Source organism: Echinops telfairi, unplaced genomic scaffold (genome assembly GCF_000313985.2).
Source record: "Echinops telfairi isolate 266 unplaced genomic scaffold, ASM31398v2 ScPeMD7_9;HRSCAF=40, whole genome shotgun sequence".
Lineage (NCBI taxonomy): Eukaryota > Metazoa > Chordata > Mammalia > Afrosoricida > Tenrecidae > Echinops > Echinops telfairi.
In genome coordinates this window covers 56,405,403-56,427,228 of record NW_022103906.1, presented here as the reverse complement: position 1 = coordinate 56,427,228, position 21,826 = coordinate 56,405,403, and the positions used below count along the sequence as shown (strand labels likewise).

Genomic DNA, 21,826 nt, shown 5'->3' with positions numbered 1-21,826 from the left:
AGTGAAAGTCATGGAACAATTTGATTTTTTCATTCAATAATTCATAAACATGTTTTGTGATATTGTTGATAATCCCTGCAATATAAGAACACTTTTCCCATTTACTCCTTGTGTTTTCCATTCCCATTTGTATTTTGTTCCTACCCCTTCATGTCCTCTGAGCTTTATCCCTGGGAGAAGACTGCCCTTTCGATACTTTTTTGGAGTGCTACTTCCCTGGGGTCTGTTTTGCTGAAAGTTGAACCACAGAGTGTGTTCAGTTCCAGGCTTGAAGGGTAACTAAGAGTCAGGGTCTCGGGAGTGTGGTTCCACGTTTTATTTCATGTTTCCTCCCACTCTATCCAGGACTGCCTATGGCGATCCATTTCAGAAAGGTCAACAGCAATAGCCAGGTGCCAGGCACCATCTAGTCCTTCTGGTCTCAGAGATTGGTTTTCACACGGTCCATTAATCCCGTAATTATTTCCTTGAATGTGGTCTTCTTCATTCAACTTTGCTCTGAATGGGGAGACTCCAATAGTTTCACCTTCAATAGATGCTCACATCTTTTATTACTCCATTTGCTACTCAACAAAGTAGGATGTGGAGCATTGCCTTTGTGGACTATAGTGTATGCCAATTCACCCCTGCTCTCCCATGAGACAATGATCCTGAGACCCCCAAGCCCAATGAAACATTCCTTTAAGGTGCTTCATTATGAAAAGAATTTTTATAACTTTGCACCCTGATATGCCATACCATATTCATGAACATAGTTGCAACAAATACCAATATATATGTAGAAACAGCCTCTGACAGACCTATATATTTTCTTAGTTACAGTCTCCCCCTTTTAAAACATATATTCTCACCCAGTAATGTTATTTTTATTTAAATTAGGTTCAGCTGTATCCTGAAAGACAGTGCTACTGAAACATTGCCAAAGGTGAATATGTCAGGAGCCACTTCTGGATATTCTTTCAAACAATGCTCACATCAAATAAGTGGTAAGGTCACCCACTTGAATTAATCAATACTAGTGACTGTGCTACATTAGCTTTGTACATAAGATGTAGTTTTCGAGCTATGAAACAAAACTCTGCTATATGGAAATAAACTCCTCTAATGAAGCTCTTTCTGTGTGAAGTAAAAATTAGCATTGATGCATGCTTCCCCCAACACACACACACACACACACAAAATGAAACCCAAAGTCCTTGCTACTGACTCTATTCTGACTCACAGCAATCCCGTAGGTCAGGGTAGAACTGTCTCTGTGGGCTTGTGAGACTGTGACTCTTTATGGGACAGGAAAGCCTTGGCTTTCTCCTGAGGAGCCATCAGTGGTTTAGAACTGCTGGCTTTATGGAGAGCAGACCAATGCATGACCACTATGCCACCAGGGTGCCTATAGTTTCCTAGCTTTGCTTTACCTCACAGAAGGACAACTCCTACTACCTCACATCTCATTTGTTTATCTTTTCCCAATCTGAAATTACAAGAAAGACTTTATTAAATTCATCAATTCAAATAAAAGGGAGCAAATATGTGTCATGCTACCACTTGACATAGTGAGTCCATCAGCGGAGTTCAGGGAGAGACTGCGGCGGAACATCAAACAGGATTGTATGTCTAATATTGCTGCATCATATGAAGGCCGTTGGCATTGTGTGCCTCCTTTCCTGTAAGGGGTGGGGTTGAGCAGGTCGAAGCCAAACAAAGCAAGCCCTCCCCTCCCCCCTCTCTCCCCCGCTCCAGGGGGAAGTGAGTGAGAGTTAGATGAATATGTGAGGAGGAACCTTTGGGAAGGTAGAACCAGAGGATTGATCCCTGGCTGAAAACTGTAATTTTTGCCTTTATTTCTAGTTTGCAACAAAGATATTTATGTGGATCTAGACATGAAGGGCATGAACTATAATGGCTCTATTTCCCAATCTGTTCACGAATGTCAAGAGAGATGCACAAATGACATTCACTGCCACTTCTTCACATATGCCACCAGGAGCTTTCCCAGTGTGCAGCATCGGTGAGTGAGTTTACCTAACCTGAGAATACCATGTGATGGGTGTCCAAAGAAAAGCAAAATAGTGATTCACTTAAAAAAATAAAATAGGGTAATCCATGTGATGCTAAAACTTACATTTTTAACTCTAAAAGACTTTTCCATAATAGCTACTCACAGGTTCCTCATAAAAATTCCACTTAAAACCAAGTTTTAACTTGGATGTGTTGATGTTCTTTTAATGCACTGTTACCCCAAAAAAGGGTGTTAAAACATTTCCTAGCTAATTTCAGAACTGCTATACTTTTAATTGGACAGTTTTGAAAGCACCTAGTTAGTCTGCTTGCTCCTTTTCCAGCCGGCTAACAGGAAAGAGTAAGAAATCAAAGCTTAACAGCCTAACACTGGAGAGTAAAAACCCAAAACCCCTGTCTCTCTGTCCCCCAGTAGCAGTTCTTTAACAAAGACAAAACAACTGAAACAGGTGTAAGATTTCTTACTCTGCCCTACACTGATTTTTGGCAAATTCCAAGAATAAATTAATTGTTTACAAATTTTAAATGATCTAATTTCTAATTACTAGGATTTGTTATGACAATCTATTTTTTTTTCTGCTAAGACTGATTTTAAATGTTTGGGATTTGAATAAGGAGGCCTGACTCCACAAATGTTAAGAACTTGGCTGCTAATCAAAAAGGCTGGAGGTTCAAGCCACCCCCCACCCGCCTTGGTTCTGTGGGAACAAAGGCCCATCAAGCCCTGTCCATTTGCTCCTGTAAAGATTGCAGCTGAGCAAACCAGGTGCGGTGGAGACTCGCTCTGAGTCAGAACCTATCTGACAGCACCCAACCAAAATAACAACAGGGGTGAATAGTAAATGACATTTAGCTAAAATACACAAACAAGTGAAATGAGTTCAAATTACTAGCATCTGAATTTTGAATGGACAGTTTGACAGTCTGCCTTTCACGTGCACAAGCCGGTAAAGTGAACAACAAATAGATCTATCAAAGATTTATTCCTAAAACAACCATGAGAGAACTAAACAAATCTCCTGAATCTGTTCCTCTTCCATCGCTCTTCTTTTGCTCGGCTCAAATGACCTCTGTGTCATTTGAGATGATACAGTGTGAGCACAAACTAAGGAATGGTAGTTTCTAAGCACTGTAAAAAAATATTAAAATTAAGATGTTAAACCTGAAAACGGCTTACGAAGTCATCAGTTCATCATGTGACTGCCCTCTGAAGCTGCCAGGTTATTGATGGAGAAAATCAATTTAACTGAGTTCACGTGGACACTTGATAGTGCGTGTCGGCCTGGGGCTCAAGGTCAGTCCTCTGGCCTCTGACTTAGGCCAGCTTTCCTGGGCAATCCTGACCGTGGCTGTGTCCAGTGCAGGACTGGGCAGTGCTTCTTTCCGCTGTGCGTGCGGTCACTTTGTGTGGGTGCAGACTCCCACTGGCCTAACCGCAGCACAAGGAGGAACTGCACACGGCAAGGGATTTTCAGGCCCAAGGGATCTCTCTAAATGTGAATTTCTGTTGATTCGTGTCTTTTCCCACTTATTGGAAGGATTTTTAAACGTTTCTTTTTGTTGTTGTTTTGTTTTCTACTTCAGCAACACTTGTCTGTTAAAGTACTCCCCAACGGGAACACCAACCAGCATAAGGAAGAATAACGGAGTGGTATCTGGATTTCCATTGAAATCCTGTGGGCTTTCCAATCTGGGTAACTATTGCTTTCTTAATGAGGCGGGTTAACCATCGACGTGTAGGTGCTGCAGATATGTTTGGGAACTCTAACTTGGGATACCATGCTATGTTCACTGCTGAAATATACACAATGGGCGTTTACCTTCTGAGTGTGATACATTCCGTATTTATATGTTACAAATCTTGCACTAAACAAGCTTCTTCGTATGGGCTTCTCAAGACTGTGGCTCGGATGTGACTGGTCTTGTTGGATGATGGATTTCATCACGTTCTTTTCCTCTTACACAGCCTGTATCAGGGACCTTTTCCCCAGAACGGGCTTTGCGGATAGAAACATTGACAGAGTCTTGGCTCCAGATGTTTTCGTGTGCCGTCACATTTGCACCCATCATCCCAATTGCTTATTTTTCACCTTCCTTTCCCAAGAATGGCCAAAAGAATCTGAAAGGTAAGGGGTTAAGATTAAGAATAATTTCTTGTCTTTCAAAACTGGCAGCTCATCAGGGTGCAGTGTAGCAAGGATGAAACATACACCTTTCTTCTGGTCCTTTAATGCTTCCTTCCCCCCACTATCATGACCCTAATTCTACCTTACAAATCTGGCTAGACTAGGACATGTACACGGGTACACATAAGAGCTGGAAACACAGGGAATCCAGGACAGATAAACTCCTCGGGACCAATATTGAGAGTAGCTGTACCAGGAGGGGAAGGGGAAAGTGGGGGGAGAAAGGAGGAGCCGATCACAATGACCTACATATAACCCCTCCCAGGGGGATGGACAACAGACAAGGGGGTGGGGGGAGACATCAGACAGTGCAAGACATGAAAAAATAATAATAATTTGTAAATTATCAAGGGTTTGTGAGGGAGGGAGGGAAGGGAAAGGAGGGGAAAAAATAAGGAGCTGATACCAAGGGCTCAAGTAGAAAGCAAATGTTTTGAAAATGATGATGGCAACAAATGTACAAATGTACTTGACACAATGGATGGATGGATGGATTGTGATAAGAGTTGTATGAGGCCCCAGTAAAATATTTTTAAAAGAAAAAAAATATTAAAAAAAAAAATCTTCAGTGGAGATTTTTTTTAAAAGTTGATTCTAACTCAGAGCAACTCAAGAGTCAGAGCATAACCACTCCCTAGGGTTTCCAAGGAGATCAATCCTCATAGGAGCAGACAGCCTCGTCTCCTCCTGAGGAGTAGCTGGTGAGTTCGAACTGTTGGCTTTGTGGTTAGTAGCCCAATGGGTAGCGCACTCCACCTGTAACAAGGGAGTGGTGGGGCAGGCAGCCCGGAGTCTGAGAAGTGAAATTCTGTTTTTCTACTGATGAGCACTAGCATGGGAACCAACAATAAAGCAAGGAAAGTTTTTGGTTAAAAATAAACAAATCTACGGCCTTTCATAAGTAAGATTCATCCTAAAAAGAAAATAAGCATAAGACAAACCAAGCCAGCTACAAGATCTGGATTTCTAGATAGTAACCTGGACCTGAATCCTCAGAGCCCTAGTACCTGCTTGACTTGGCTGCCCATTGTTAGGGAAAGGGTTCCGGAGCGATCCAGCTAAGGGGAACTCTTGAGTTCCTTATTCAACCACTGAGAGAGGCTGTAATTTCAAAAGCCCTAGCCCTGTCATGCTCAGACATACCTGTAACTTTCACGGACTCAACACATTCAGTGCTTTACCATTACAGGGTTTCCATGGAGTCTGGGGGTTTACACAGTGAAGGCTAACGGAAAGATCACCAGCTGCTCCATGGGAGAAAGATGACGTTTTGGGTTTCTGTAATGATTGACAGCCTTGGAAACCCACAGGTGTAGGTCGACCCTGTCTTACAGAGTCACTGGAAGTTGAAATCCACTCAAAAGCAGCGAGTTTGTTTGTTGGATTTTTGTGTATGTCAGGCGAGGAGCACTGGTGGTGGGCTTAAGGTTGACATCTCAAATCTAGCATCCAGAGCAAGGAAGACAGACGAAGCTGCCTGCTTCTGGAAAGATTTACAAAGCCTCAGAGGCCCTATCGACATTTGCCCGGAGTTGGAATTGACTCGATAGCCCTGGAAGCCCTGGGCCAGAGGTTAAGCACTTGGCAGTTCCAACCTGTCAGATGTTCCATGGGAGAAAGATGTAGCAGTTTGTTCCCATAAAAAAAAAAAAAAAAGATTACGGAAACCCTTAGCAGCAATTCTCTTGTATCCTATAGGGTGACCATGGGTAAGAAAAGGCTCGATGGCAATGGGCTTGGGTTTGGTTCGGATATGCTAGGAACCTTTTGAAACACTAAGGATATTGAGGGCACTATAAGCGAAATAGATTAAACTTTTAAAAAGAGAAACCTTGCCCCAGTGGAAGTCATGGTATTGTGGGAGACATAAACAACGAATAAAATTTGAACCGTCCTACAGTAAGTTCGATGGTGACAAAACCTATGAAGTAATAGAGAAGGGGAGACAGACTTTTAGGGAGATTATATAAGTTTTTCATTCTTAAATAGAGAGTTCAGATAACACTTCACTAAACTGATGACATTTGTTCAGACATCTAAGTGAAGTAAGGAAGCAAATCTTCAAGGGGAAAAAACCTGCTGCAGAAGCGTTAGGTTCTGAGGCAAACTCCTTCCAAGAAAGCCTGGCCAAGGAGACTCCGGTGGCTGGAGTGGAATGAGGAGAAAGGAGCCTCATAAGACCACATGCCAGACAGCATGGGGCAGGAGAACAACATGGAGAACCCTGTAGGACGAAGCACTGTAGGCTTCTTCCCTCGTTAGATGGGAAGTCACCATGAGCAGTGGGGTAACGTGAATGGGGAAACGCACGCTAACGTGCCGAGATGAGACTGGTGGTAAGACTCTTCCAAAACTCCAGCAGCAAGAGTTAATAATTGCTTGAAGCTGAGTGGAGGGACTAAATCGAGAAGATTGAGATTTATTGACAAGGTAGAGCCAGTCAGATTGTTGATGAATCAGCTGTGAGAAGTGAGGAAAAGATTAAGAAACGGCTCTAAGATTCTTGCTCCTAAAAAAAAGAAAAGCGATTTTTGGCCCTAAGAATGGAGAGCATGGAGGTGCCCTGACGGAGGTGCAGAAGATTATATAAGGAACCGGTTTTGTGGCTAAGATCAGGAGTCATGTTTTGGAAAGATTAATTGAAGATATCTATTAGACGTCTGGTTTGGGTGATTAGACATGTAAGGAGTCTTGGTGAAGCTAACCAAAATGTTGGCGGTTCCAACCCACAAGCTGCTCCACAGGGTTCAAACGGGGCAGTCTGCTCCGTACAGACTGCGGCCATGGGAACCCCGTGAGGAAGCGCTATTCTGTCCTTCCAGGTTGCTGTCAGTTAGACTCAATCTCACCGCATTGGGTTTGGCTTTCATGGGCTGTTCAGGGAGAGATGTTGAACTGGCCATTGCAAAGGAAGGTCTGGAACTCCAGAGAGGTTTGTGCCTTCCATTTGTGTCTCAGTGTCTACAGCAGGTAACGAAAACCAGGAGAAGGGATGAAATCATCAGTGAATTGAATACAGTTAAAATGAAAAGACGATCCCAAGCCGAGCCTCAGGGCATCCTAAAGTTCAACACGGTCAAGATGCTTCCGTAACTTGTTTTTATTATGTATCAGTCACTGCTCCTCTTTCACTGATTCCTTTGTACAAAACTGCCAATCATTATATGAGGAGAAGCACGGGTGAGTCTCGCTGCCAACTGTGATAGGAATATGGCTGCTTTAAGTCCCGTTTTGACTATTTAAATTAAATGAAAAGAACAACTCATTTGCTTAGTATCCCCAGCCACATTTCCAGTGCTCAATAGTCATACGTAGTAAGTAGCTACTGAGCACCAGAAATGTGGACTGCCATATAGTACTGCCAGGGAGGGGGGGTGTCCTTGAGTGCAGAAAGTTCTATCAGACCCCCCTGCTGTGGACCATTGCTGTGTGCTGATTCACCCCAATGACTCCCCTCTAAGCAAATGCTACCTTTGCTGCAGCCACCTTCGGTGGATTTCTAGGTAACATTGAAATCAACGAATCCTTCAGGGAGAATGGGAGTCCTGAGAGGAAGGATGCTAGAAACGCTGGCAAAGTAGCAGGCTCGGGAAATGTTTGTGAGTCACAAGGTTTCCTTTGGAAATCGTGCCTGCGGGTTGTGATGCCTGGAGGCTGACTGCTTCGTGAAGAATATTTACAACATGAGACACTCGCCACGGCGACAGGCCATTATGAGTATGTTAACATGCGAAAAGAGTATGTACACATTAAAGATTTAGGGCCCAGTTATAACTAGGCATACAGTATGTATTTACGCCTTTTATATTTGTGGTGGCAGGGTGTCGTGGAGTCGGTTCTGCTGCAGAGCGAGCCGGGCCCAGCAGAAGGAAGTATTGGCACATCCTGCTTCATCCGCTCGGCGGGGCTTAGGTGTGGGCCCATGGCTGCAGCCACTGCGGCAGTCCGTCTTGTTGAGGGTCTTCCTCTTGTCGTCGCCCCTGCACTTTTCCAAGCCTCAAGTAATTGTTGATAATTTTGTTAAAAAAAAGAAAAAGAGAGAGAAGACAAAGAAGAAGAGCAGTGATTGATACAAAATTTAAAAATCATGAAAGAACCTTTACATACTTGAGGGCCTTCCTCTTTTTCGATGCCCCCCCACTTTACCAAGCATGATGTCTTTCTCCGGGACTGGCCCCTCCTGACTATATCCAAAGTATGTGAGACAAAGTCTCGGCATCCTTGCCTCTAAAGAGCACGCTGACCTTACTTCTTCCAAGCCGGATCACGCCGTCCTTTTAGCAGTCCATGGTCTTTTTAATATTCGTCTCCAGCATCGCAATCCAAACGCACCAATTCTTCCTCAGTCTTCCCTATTCAATGTCCAGCTTTCACATATATGTAAAAAGTCCCGTTTTTTTCCTGTTAGAAATCTTTGTCTTCTGAAATCATCGCAAAGTGGACTACCAACTGCTCCCTATCAGAAGGACAATGCGTTTTCTGGTTTCAGTCTTCAAAACTGCCGGCACAGCGTCCCAGGTAGACATTGGAAGCACTTCCTTCTGATTGGGGTCCACCAATCCTGAGGGGGGTAGATGAGCGCTCAGGGTGCTTGTCTCACATACGATGTGTGGTTTGTTGTCTAGTGTTGTGCCATTCTTCATTTTACCATGACACGGACTTCTTGGGAGAAGAGCTGGACATTGTGGATGTGGAAGGACATGAAGCCTGTCAGAAAATGTGCACCGATACTGTCCGCTGCCAGTTTTTTACCTATTCCTCACCTCAAGAACCTTGCAACAGAGGAAAGTAAGACCAATGAAGGGTTCTAAAGACGCCCCTGTCTCTTCCCTTAGCAGAGAAGTTATGTTTATTACATTTGTTTCCTGCCTGCAGGGGTCAGTGTTACTTAAAACTGTCTTTGAATGGATCCCCAACTAAAATACTTCATGGAAGAGGAGGCATTTCTGGATACACATTAAGGTTATGTAAAATGGATAATGGTGAGTACTATGTGATGTTTAACAAGTATTTCTGAGGAGTTATTCTATTGAAGTGTATCATTACTGAGATATATATCTTGGAAGAAGCCCAGCCAGAGTGCTCCTTAAAAGCAAGGATGGCCAGGCTGTGTCTCGCGTACTTTGGACATGCTGTCAGGAGAGGCCAGCCCCTGGAGAAGGACATCAGGAAGCTTGGTAAAGTGGAGGGGCAGCAAAAAAGAGGAAGCCCTCAACAAGACAGACTGGCACAGTGGTTGCAATGACGGGCACAATTGTGAGGATGGTCCGGGACCTGGCAGTGTTCATTCGGTTGTGCAGATTGCCATGGGTCAGAACTGACCCAAAGGCACCGGACAACAAGATGACACTCACAATGAGGAGAAAATTCATTAAATTTAGAGGGCATTTTCTGTCCCGCCATCCAGGCTGATCATGGTCTACGAGTGAGAGATTGGGTCCTGAGTGAACACTACCTTGCTCAGGTAGGATGGAGGCAACATGTACCTGAAATTCTCCACATTCACACAGCTGGCATTTGAGAGTTACATCCAAATTCTACTGTCGATTTGTGTGGTTAAGATCAAAGATCTTTGTTACCATCCTTTATCATTTAAATATCAACCTGCACCTTGGTTATAAAAACATACATTTTCAAAAATATATATGTACATTTTCTTCACGCTGTTATATGTGATCATTACTTGAAGAACAAATAGCCTTTGTGTGCTAAAAAATGATTAAACTACTCAAGAAATATTGGAGTGATTCATTCACAGGGGCCTTACTTCTTCATATTCCCTACAGGGTTCTACATATTTACGGCTATTGGTCAAAACCACAGTGAAGAGAACCATGAATCTATAACACTGGGGGTGGAAGGATAGAAATAGAATGGTTGACTAGGTTGAGACCTCTAGTAACAAAAAGTACAATAAAAGTCACATCCGCAGAGCTTCCATCCCAGTGTCCAGTCTGAGAGCCGTGGTGAGGATCGTTCCTAGGTAAGTAAAATCCTCCTACGGGACAGAAACCTCAACAGGAAAGAAGTTACCACTCCTCCCTTAGTGTTGACAATGACCTATTGTGGCTTTAGGATTGAATGCCTTACATAAAGCCACATGGTTTTAGATAACAGTTGTTTAATATTCAATATTATAATATACTATCAATAAGATGGAACTGAGATAGAAAGGATACAATGGAAGTGATCGCCTTTGTGATAGTTTTATAAATATAAACGTCATTTGCACCAGCATCATTTGCTATACTGGGAAGCTGAACAACTCTTGACTTCTGAGGACTTGTCATGTAAAGCATCTATACGCTAAATTGTGTTCAAAACGAATATCCTTGCTTGGAAGCTCTATCTTCTTAGGGGTTAGAGGTACTCTGCTAGGAATCTTTGTATGGCCCAACCCTCTGGAAAAACCAATGTCATCGTATCTCACATGAGTTGTACACACACACACACACACACACACACACACACACACACTAAAACAAGAGGAAGCACTCCTCCCAAAAAGTGTTGTCTTAGTTCAACTTTTAGGTTGAAGACACAACTGGTTTTAGAAGAGACACAACTAGTTTTGTTGTGAGGACGCTGACACAGGTTGGAAGATGAGGCCAGCATGTGCTGCTTAATCAACTGAAGACTGCATTTTCTCCTTCCTTCTTTTAGCGTGCTCTCTTCCGTTGCATTTGTCGGTTCTGGCCCTAGAGGTCACAGAGCATATTAGGCTTAGATTGGTGGCTGCAGCAGTCAATATAAGCTATTGGAAAATAAAACCTTGTGGCTTTTAAGTGAACCTTTTGAATTAGATGAAACTAGAAAGGCAGCCAGACATTAAATGCTTACTCTCTGTTGGATGAAATAATATACTCTCTATTGGTGAAGGAATATTACTTGAGATGTTACTTTTGTCTTTTTTTAAAAAGGCTTGTACAGCTCTTATCACAAACCATAGATACATCCATTGTGTCAAGCTCATTTGTACACGTGTTGCCATCGTCATTTTCAAAATATTTTCTTTCTGCTTGAGCCCTTGCTATAGCTCCTCGGTTAACTGTACCTTGTACTGTCATTAGTCCACTATATAACCAAACTCAAAATTAATGCTATGGGGGTATTTTCAGTATTTGGGGTAAACTGGTGTGTAAAACTTAACAGACATCAAGAGCTGTTAAGGCTTTCATTGATGTATTTATAACATAGTTTGGTTACTGCATACCTATTCATTTTCCTAAACTTTGATTTTTCAGCTACTTACTGGCTTGTAAATTGTAAGGACTTCCGAATCATTCCAAAATACAGTAAAATCATCAAAAACGTAATCTCCACCCCCCACGACACCCTCTGCTCTCTAAAGAGCACTCGTTAGGCTCTCTCCTCAGTACATCAGCCTCTTCAGATTCCACCAGCACGTCACACTCTTGCCTCATCTTGCTACCAGTTGATGTTGTCTTCATTCTCTTTCCTCTGTCCTCTCTTGATATTTGAATCCTAGCTCAGAATCACGCACTCATTTTCCTGTTGAGGAAAAAAAGGCCCAGAGGCAGTCTTACACTCATTAAAGTAATGACTAGCTAGACCATGTCAGAGTTGGCATTTGAATGGTGTCTGCTAGCTTTAAACTCCTCTGTGGCTAAGGGTGTAAAACCTATCTGAGCTTCCAGGTCTTGCTATTCTAAGTGTGATTCCAGGATGGCATATCAGGGACACCACTCCACATCATCTGGAAGCTTGTTGAAAGAATTTCAGGCCACGACTTTGACTCATAGAACCAGATTCCATATTTAAATAGATCCCAAGATATCGGTGCTCAACTCACCGTCATTGAGTCAAGGAGGACTCACGGCAACCCTGTTGGACAGAGTAGAACTACCCCAGTGAGTTTCCAAGATTGTAACTCTACGGAAGTAGAAAGCCTCCTCATTCTCCCTTGGAGTGGACGATGGAACTGCTGACCTTGCAGTTAGCAGCCTCACAAAGGGATGAACCATCCTGCCCAAGGCAGCCAAGAAGGAAGGAAGCAGAGAGCTGACTCTGAGGCAAGTCCTTTGAAAGTAGCAAGAGTTAGGCAAGAAAAGTCAACAAAACCCAAGGGCAGAAGCAGTTCATGCGAGGTTGGATGCTGGGTAGAGCAGGAATGGGTGGGAGCAAGAGCAGCTGAATGGAAGGGAGATACAGAGTCCTTGGACAGTAGAAAGGAGGTCAACTTTAGAAAGGTAGATCTAAAACCTTAGCAGGGCTTGTGGAAACCCATGGTCAGGCTTCTCCCTGCCACTTGACCCCACCCAAATTTCTGACTCACTGAGTCTGGGATGAGATCCAAGAATTTCTATTTTTCACAAATTCTCAAGTGATGTTGCTAGTCTGAGGGCCATACTTTGACAAATCCTGCTTAAAAGAGTCATTGTTGTGACCATTTTAGTAAGGATAAGACTGCCTACTAGTGCCAGTTTAAAAATGGTAGAGTTCTTTGAGAGATGTAATCACTTACAATTTATCAGTATAAGAGTGCACACACAACTTTAAGTGTATGTCTTATTTTGTCAACTTGGGTACAACGTTTCTTTAGGTTAAAGTCATGGCTAACTATGAGCTGTGAGAAGATTTTCTACCCATTGTTCCTGAAGAGAACAAACTACTGATGGAAGACGAAGACTTAGGAAGCTCCTCATTGAAAACCTTCTGTTACAGTGTGCGCGACCAAAATCAACCCCAGAATTGTGGGCGGAACCGCCTCTGTTTCCGGTGAGTGGCCGTGGCAGACAACTTTGCACAGCACATACCCCACGCAGAGACACCTGTGTGGAGGCTCCATCATTGGGAACCAGTGGATCTTAACAGCTGCTCATTGTTTTGACAAGTGAGTGCCATTCCTTTTATATTAACTCACCGTGCTATTGGTATGAAATCTACTGCTAGTAATTATCTTTTAATTTCTCCTTTTCACGACTTCTTTGAAGCCCCTGGTGTGTGTGAATGTGTGGGTAATATGCATATATATTCCTAGTTTATATAGAGATAGATTTTGATTATATATATAAATTTATATCCAGACTTGTGTGTGTAAAAGATTATCATGCTAATAAACAATTATGTATGTATGTAAGTTATAAGTATTGCTACAAAACCTTTATTAAACAAATATGGAAAAGTACGAACCCATTGTTTCTCAACGCATGCTCCATCTCGCTCTATGTGATTCTGCTAGCAGTATTTTCATCTCTCTACTCCTTTTGAGCAGAATTCTGTGTTGTTTGATTTACACGATATCAAATCAGTACTTTTAACATCATTGTGGGACTGATATTATGCTTCTCTTAACAAAGAAGTCTGAAGGGGAAACAATTTCTCAGCACAAGTTTACTAGTCTTTTCCTCACCAATGAAATTTTAAATTTTCTTTAAACATCTTTATAAAAAACCCTGGTGACTGACCTATGTCACTTAGAAAGTCTATCCAGATTAACCCTTTGGGATCCCAAAACACAGTCTGACTTGACCTTTCTGTCCTGAATTTAACTGGCCTGATAGACACCCTAGGAAGCCACCTTTGATTGGTTCTTACTCTCTGCACTCAGATTGACTGGCCAATCCAAACCTTGTCTTCACTTATAATTCTATTCCATAAAATGGGCTTCATTAACTTTAATCTTGCTTAAAGACTGGAAGAAAGATCAGCTCTATGGACTACCTAAATTTGGTGCAATGCTTTTTTTTTTAAGTTTTTAAATTTAATTTTGAGTATTCATGTTTTTGAAGCTACTCTGAGACAAAGGCATTTGTCATTTTTTGGAATTCATGCATGTATGCATGAAATAGAATGATAATCGCAGTACTTATTCTACTTACTCTCATGTGTGTCTGGGTATGTGTGTGGGTTTCTCAGACAAACCAAAGTTTGTTCTAGAAAGCAGAAAACCACAGTTCCCTGGTAGCAAATTGAGATTGGCAGACAAGATACGAGGGCACTACATATATATGCAGAGATATCTACACCATCCATACTTATATATATACATATTCTAGAATGAAAGAGCTCATTATACATTCTCAAATTGTATTTCCTATTTGCATCTATTCCAATACCACTCAAACAAAAATGCTTCAGACCGGGTGAGTGTGTACTTTAGGGAATCTTGAGAAAGTTGACCAAAGGTCGTTTTCTGCTCTAGCACCTTCTGAGTTGCATCTAGACAGCATTTCTTCTTTTCTCTCCATATCCCATCGCGATGCAGTCATCAAGCTGAACGATCAGTTTAGGTCACTAGTCCCTCGTTACTGTCACAATGAAACATCGAGCGTCCATGGAAGTCCCTTAGGGTCATGGCTCGTCGATGGATGGCAGTGTTCGGATGGAACCCAGGCTCTTTGGACGTGGGTCTGAGGGTGAAGAGAATGCTCACCTTTCATGTGAGATGAAGACTTGTGTCGTGTCTTCGACAAAGAAGGAACATAGGACTGAAAAAAAGTCTCAGCCTGAAATGACTTCTTTCTCCTAACATCCTATATAATTGGCAGAAAATATTAGCTAGTGGGCAATAGACCATTAACTAGGTATATAGCTCAAACTGTTTGACAATTATGTTGGTACAGAAAATATCTTTTCCTCTGTTTTGTCCTTAGGTTAGATTCACCTAAAATGTTGCGGGTCTATAGTGGCATTTTAAATCAAACCGAAATAAAGGAGGATACACCTTTCTTTGGGGTTCAACAAATAATATTTCATGACAAATACAAAACAGCAGAAAGTGGGTATGATATTGCCTTGTTGAAACTTGAAACGACAATGAATTATACTGGTATGTTGAATTTTAATAGGAAAACTTATGTACAATGGTGACCTAATATAACATTTAACGCTATCAGATTTATATTCTAACTTTACCATTATCTCTACATTCTCATGAAAGAGAGAGGGTCTAGAGAGCTAGTTTTCCAATAGGTTATTCCTGAACTTCTTTTCTGATTATTGAATCTTACTATAAGGCTGTGGATGAAGAAAGAATGATTTTATCTAAAATGTTCAGAGACATAGAGTAACGTAATTTCTTAATATAGTGGAATGTGAAACATGGTTCCCTCTAATTTTTCTCTCTTAGATATGAGAGAACGAAAAGTCAGAATGGTTGAGCAACTCATTCAGGGTCCCAGACTAGTGAGGGTGATGAAGCTGGTGAAGGCAGGTGTGCCTTATCTCTTTCCTGTAGTAGCTTTGTGATGGACTATACATTATGGAACTGCATGACACATTTAAAAAAAGGAACCTAATACTGAAACCACTAAGAATGTAAGGCGGGAAGCCAGTGGGAATATAAGTAAAAGAAGATAGATTTTGCTTCTGATAAACTAAACTCCGATTTTTAAAATTTAGATGATCAACGACCTATATGCCTACCTTCAAAGAGTGACAGAAATGTGGTATACACTGATTGCTGGGTGACTGGATGGGGTTACAGAAAATTAAGAGGTAAAAATTATCTTTCTGAGTATGATTTGTCCTAAAGATAAAGAACACTGTCCAACCACAATGTGTTCTGTGGTCATAAAACATACCGTTAAGGTGTCAGTAAAACAACATTATTCGATTGCAAGAAAGGTATTGCTGGACATGAAGGAGTAATAATTCCCCAAGTGAGGATGACCATGTGTCTACTTGATTTTGTTATTGTTGTTGCTGTGAGGTGCTGTCAACCGAGTTTGGACTCACAGCAGTCGTCTCTAGACCAGAGCAAAGCACTGCCCTGCATTACTTTCGACGTCGCTATTCTCTTCGAACTCGTTGTTGCCGTCAGCGTCAATCCATTGCGTTGCTTCTACTTTACCAAGCAGGCTGTCCTTTCCCAGGGACACTATGACTACATGTCCAAAAGACACAAGAGGCCCCACCATCCTCCCTTCTAAGGGACCTTCGGGTCATACCTTTTCCAAGGCATATTTGTTTGTCATTCTGGCGTTCATGTTACTTTCAGTATTCTTTACCAGCATTATAGTTCAAATGCATCTCTTCTCTGTCTTCCTTATTCAACGTCTAACTTTTACACACAGACAAGGCAAAAGGAAGATACTGTGCTTGGGGTCGGGTCTACCTCAGTCCTCAAAATCACATCATTGTGCTTCAACGGGTTAAAGAGGTCTAGTACAGTAGGTTTACCAAATCAAAGCATATTTTGCTTTTGTTCAACATGTGATTGGCATATAATTCACACATCATACAATTCAATCATAAAATTGCATTAAAAGGAGTCACACAATCATCACCCCAATCATTTTAGAACATTTTCTTCATTCTTATACTCATTATAACTTCCCTGTTTCCTCTATCTCCCCTGCCACACGCCCAAGGAACCAGTAACCCAGTTACTGTCTCTACAGATTTACTGTTCCTGGATTTCATATACAGGAAACCATTTCAAAGTCTAACAAGAATAAAGAAAACATCAATGCGTACTTTGATTTCTTGACTGCTGCTTCCATGGCATTGATGGTGGATCCAAATAAGATGAACTCCTTGACCACTTCACCCTGGTCTCTGTTTGTCATGGACAGTTTGTGAGGACGTCCGTTGTCTTTCCATGGAGTTATGATCCATAGTCAATCAGTTAATCGGCTGAAATCCTTGATCATTCCCAGCATGTGCTTCGAGTGCTTTCAGCAAGCAAGGAGGTTTCATCTGCATATTGCAGGTTATTAAAAAAACTTCTTCCATGCTTACCTGGCAGGGGAGATACCAGGATCACGAAGGTGGTTTTCCCAGGGCGAGGCTTATCCATTGCACTGCGGATGTGCTGACCCCTGCGATTTCCCCAAATGTGGGAAACTCGACTGCCTCATTTGTGGTAGTGGGGGGCTGCGTTCATGCTAGCCGCTGATTAAAAATAAATAAACAAAATTAAAATTAAAATGCTTCTTCCAATCCTGATACTGCATTCTTCTTCGTATAATCCAGTTTCTCTGATTATTTGTTCAGCATTCAGATTGAGTAAGTGTGGGGAGAGGACACAATGGTCACCTTTCCTGATGTTACAGCACACGCTATTCCCGTGTTCTGTTCACACAACTGCCTCTCAATCCATGTGCAGGTTCCATATGAGCACAACAAAGTGTTCGGGAATTCCTACTCTTCTCAAGACTATCCGTAGTTGGTTATGATTCACATAGCCGAGTGCCTCTGCATAGTTAATAAAACACACGGGACCATCTTTCTGGCTTTCTCTGCTTTTAGCCAAGCACCATCTGACGTCAACAATGATATCCCTTGTTCCGTGTCTTCTGGATCCATCCAGAACCTCTGGCAGCTCCCTGTCAATGTACTCCTGCGGCTATTTTTGAATGATCTTTATAAAATTTTACTTGCATGTGATATCAATGATATTGTTTTATGATTTGTGCTTTTTCGTGAGTCATCTATTTTTTTTTGAATGGGTACAAATAGGGGTCTCTTCTAGTCAGTTGACCAGGTAGCGATCTTCTAGACTTTTTGACATAGGTGAATGAGTGTTCCCAGTGGCTCATCAGCTAGTTAAAACATTGTAATTGGCAATCTGTCACTTCCTACAGCCTTGGTTTGCACTCAGACCTTCAGGTTGGCTTGGACCTCTTCCTTCACAACCATTGCTTCTTACCCATATGCTACCTCTTGAAATGACTGAATGTCAACTACTTATTTTGGGCACAATGACTGTGTGTTGTTTCCATTGTCTTTTGATTCCTCCTCCAGCAGTCAATATTTTGCACGTAGAATCTTTGCACATATTGCACCTCAGGGCTTGACTTTTTCCTTCAGTTCTTTCATCTTAAGATATGCTGAGTGTATTCTTCCTTTTTGGATTTTTTAACCCCAGGTCTTTGCATATTTCATTATAATTCTTTACTTTATCTTCCTGAGTTGCCCTTTAACATTTTCTGTTTAGGTCTCTTACTTTATCATTTATTCTATTTGTTTTTAGCTACCTTATCAGCAAGTTTTAGTCTCTTCTAATATGCATTTTAATCTTTTCTTTTTATCCATTCTTAATGGCCTAAAATTCATGTATGATATTTTTTGTTATCCCATAGCTGTTAGGTGTTCAGTGAGTTAAATATATTCTTGAAATATTCTCAAAATTCTTGTGAGATACACCGAAGGTCCTATTGAGTTGTTCTTATGGGCTTGTTTTCATTTTCTTCAGCTCAGACCTGAACTTTCATATGAGAAATTGGTGGTCTCTTCCACAGCTGTCCGTTGATCTCATTTTTGCTGCTAATATTGAACTTCTCATTGTCTCTTCTCACAGCTGTACTCAATTTGATTTCTGTGTATTTCATGCATATAATCACCATTTCTATTACTGGGGGGTTGGGTGGGGGAAGGGATTTGTGATGAAGAAATTGTTCATATTGCAAAATTCCATCATGAGATCTCCAGATTCTTTTTACCACCAAGCCCATATTTTCCAAATACCCCTTCTTTGGCTTTGTCTCCAAGTTTTGCATTCCAACCACCAATAATTATCCATGCATCTTGATTGCATGTTTGATCAATTTCAGACTGAAAAATGTTGGTAATTAGAAGAAATATTATGCTATCACAGACAGCGTTGTACTTCAATATAGATCATGAAATGTCCTTTTTGACTGTGGATCTGGCACTATTCCTCTTGAATTTGTCATTACTGGTATAGTAAACCGTATGATTGTCTATTTCAAAATGGACAATACACGTCTGTTTCAACACACTAATGCATTTGATATCAATCTTTATGTTAGTGACATATTTTTATAAGTAAAAAATCACCTCATTTTATTGACTTATAGTTTTCTTAGATTCATAGTTCATACACTCAGTTATTAATGGATGCTTTTAGATGTTTCTAGTTTTGAGTCGGCTCTTCCGCGGTCATATTTGGAGCACCTTCTGACCTGGGGAGCCCATCTTCTGGTGCTATGTCTGACAATGTTCCGCTGGTGCTCAGGAGGTTGTCCAAATCTGACAATGTTGAAGTGTGAAGCATAAGTGGCTAGTTTCTCTGAAACAGACAGCCTATTGCTTCTTTGTAGTTTGTTCTTAGTTAGTCTGGGAGTTCTGTTGAAACCTAGTCACATTGGGTGACCCTGCTGGGACTTGTAATACCTGTGACAGAACTGCCAGCATTACAACATGCAAGCCATCCTAATACAACAAAGTGACCAATAATTAGAAACCTTAGCGATGCTTCTACATCCCTTTAAGACCAAAAACCCCAACCCGCTGCTGTTGAGTGGACCTCACTCCCCATGACCTTCCAGGGCAGAGTCGAACTGAACCACGGGGCTTCTGAGGCCGTCCGTCTCTATGGGGGACATTGCTCACCTGTCTCGGAAGCAATGGCCTGCTTTCCAATAAGCAGCTGAGAACATTGAACATTTGCAAGGTATTTTAAGGAAGTTTAATATGAGACTTTAAATGAAAAGTTTAATAACTCTTCATAAATGCCCTGGTTATTAGTCAATTGTGTTTTTTTCTGGGAAGTCATTCCAATTTGAGCTAAAATTAGTTTTCTCATTTAATTGATACTAACAAAATGATATGCCTGATAGTGGGAATAATGTCTCCTTTGTACTCTGTAATTATCCTAAAAGTTCTGTGAGGTGTTTCTCTCTCTAGGTTTGAAATAGTTATTATTTATAAGTCTATGTAAATATATGTGAGTGTATAAACTAGATGATTTCATTAATAAAATGAAAATATGTATGAACATACCATTTTTTTTCAGACCAAATACAGAATACTCTCCAGAAAGTCAAAGTTCCCTTGGTAACAAATGAAAAATGCCAGAAAAGCTACCAACGGCACAAAATAACCAATAAGATGCTCTGTGCTGGCTATGAAGAAGGAGGGAGAGATGCCTGTAAGGTAATGGAGTGTTGTCAACCAATTGGACATCTTCAAATCACAATGTTTGGTACATTTAAAAACCAGTCTTCTGCTAACAAGCAAAGGACACAGCGTATGTTGTCTTACTTCCTTAGATCTAGAGTAGATCTTGAATCCATCCGTGGGTTCTAACCATGGCAACCCCGGATGCGTCAGTGTAGACTGTGTTCTAGTGGGTTTTCAATGGGCAACTTTTCAGAAGGTGATGACCAGGCCTTTCTTCGTAGGTGCCTTTGGGTGGGCCTGAACCTCCAAATTTCTGGTTAGCAGCTGAGAGCATCAGCATTTATCCAACCCAGAGCTTCCTGAAGTGAATAGGCTGGGTGAAAAGCAATCAGTCAAGTTCTTTGAAGCTGCTTAAAAGGCCAGGATGGAATTTTATTCAGAATCGCTCTGATCAATATGCATTTAGAATGAGAAGTATGTGAACTGACCTGTGACCCTTTTGTTTTTTCATAGGGAGATTCTGGGGGTCCCCTGTCCTGTAAATACAAGGAGGTCTGGTATTTGGCGGGTATCACAAGCTGGGGGAAGGGTGTGCTCAAAGGGGGCGGCCGGGCGTTTACACCAACGTGATTGAGTATGTAGACTGGATCTTAGAGAAAACGAAAGCCATGTGAGCAGCTCCCAGAGGCCTGGGCTGCATGAAGACCGTGGCTTGATTTCGCTCAACGAGGAGGAAGCGTGCCCGCGTTCTGTTTCACAGACAACATCATCAACAGGACAGTCCCAAATCAGGAGGGACTTGACATTTGTGAGGCACGTTAGAATGAAAGAAAGCTGTCGTTTTCAAAATTCCCATTCTGTGTTAATCGGAGTTTGTTTTCAGAATCTAAACTCCCGCTTTTTTATTATACTTTGAATGAGCCAAGTAAACAGCACATAATCATAGGAGATTATGTATTTGAAGTTAACATATAACCAGCTATATCAGAAAATAATCGAATTGCGGTGGCAGAGGCAGACTTACTTTTTTAATTCGCACAATAAAAAGATTTGTTAAATAGAACCGGAAGGAGAAGTGGACAAAACCACTCATCAGCAGTTTCCATGAAGCTCTGCGGGGGACCACATATACACATTTTTTTCTGAAAACAAAGGATTTCCAGCAGTTCTCGACCTTTTGATTTTTAGTATTTTTAAAAAGTTATTTTGGTAAAACACACACTAAGTGTAGATGTGGCCTCACAACTTGATTATAGCAAAGAATTACAAGCAACCACTCACACTGGAGTCAGCCCTTAGATGCACTTGTCCAGAAAATGATTCCCACACAAAGACTAGATTTATGTAAAGTGGTTTGGGTGGGGGAGCTTGATGGCGATAAGGGGAGTCAATCAAAGGCCTGAAAAGCAAGCTGCTACTGTGCGGGTGGTTCACAGACCTAAAGAGGAGAATTGTGTTGGATGAAAATCAAGAAGAAGTCTGTCCAAACTTCTTGGGGGCTAAAAACAATTTGGGGGGAAAATGCATGGGTAGGGTAGATTCTGTAGCATTTTCAAAATAATTCCCTATGCTCTCAGTACTGAGATGTGAACATTTATTAGTTATTATTTCTGATTATATTGTAATAACATGATATTTGGATTCTCTCCACAATCCTCTACACGATACAATGTAGCAACTATGAAAATGCTTTCGTATGCATGAGCTCGTGATGTAGTGACCTCACATTGAGCTTTGGGGAGATATCGGGGAGCAAACAGATGCTTCTCTACCTTCACGAAGTTCCTGGGAGG

At 41.5% G+C, this 21,826-nt stretch overlaps 1 protein-coding gene and 1 non-coding gene across 2 annotated transcripts in view; both read left to right on the top strand.

The window, feature by feature from the left end:
• Positions 1-21,096, top strand: part of F11 (coagulation factor XI) — a 29,814-nt gene extending 8,718 nt beyond the window's left edge. The window contains 13 exon segments of the mRNA XM_004696158.3: positions 880-986; positions 1,846-2,005; positions 3,601-3,710; positions 3,983-4,142; positions 8,611-8,720; positions 8,828-8,990; positions 9,078-9,184; positions 12,888-13,056; positions 14,819-14,994; positions 15,567-15,662; positions 19,927-20,066; positions 20,547-20,616; positions 20,619-21,096. Of these exon segments, the coding sequence (XP_004696215.3) occupies positions 880-986; positions 1,846-2,005; positions 3,601-3,710; positions 3,983-4,142; positions 8,611-8,720; positions 8,828-8,990; positions 9,078-9,184; positions 12,888-13,056; positions 14,819-14,994; positions 15,567-15,662; positions 19,927-20,066; positions 20,547-20,616; positions 20,619-20,707 (1,657 nt within the window). The 3' untranslated portion in view covers positions 20,708-21,096.
• On the top strand, positions 16,900-17,063 carry LOC115868402. Its single transcript, XR_004045574.1, has one exon. It is a non-coding gene; the product is annotated as a U1 spliceosomal RNA (small nuclear RNA).
• Positions 21,097-21,826: the final 730 nt, after the last annotated feature.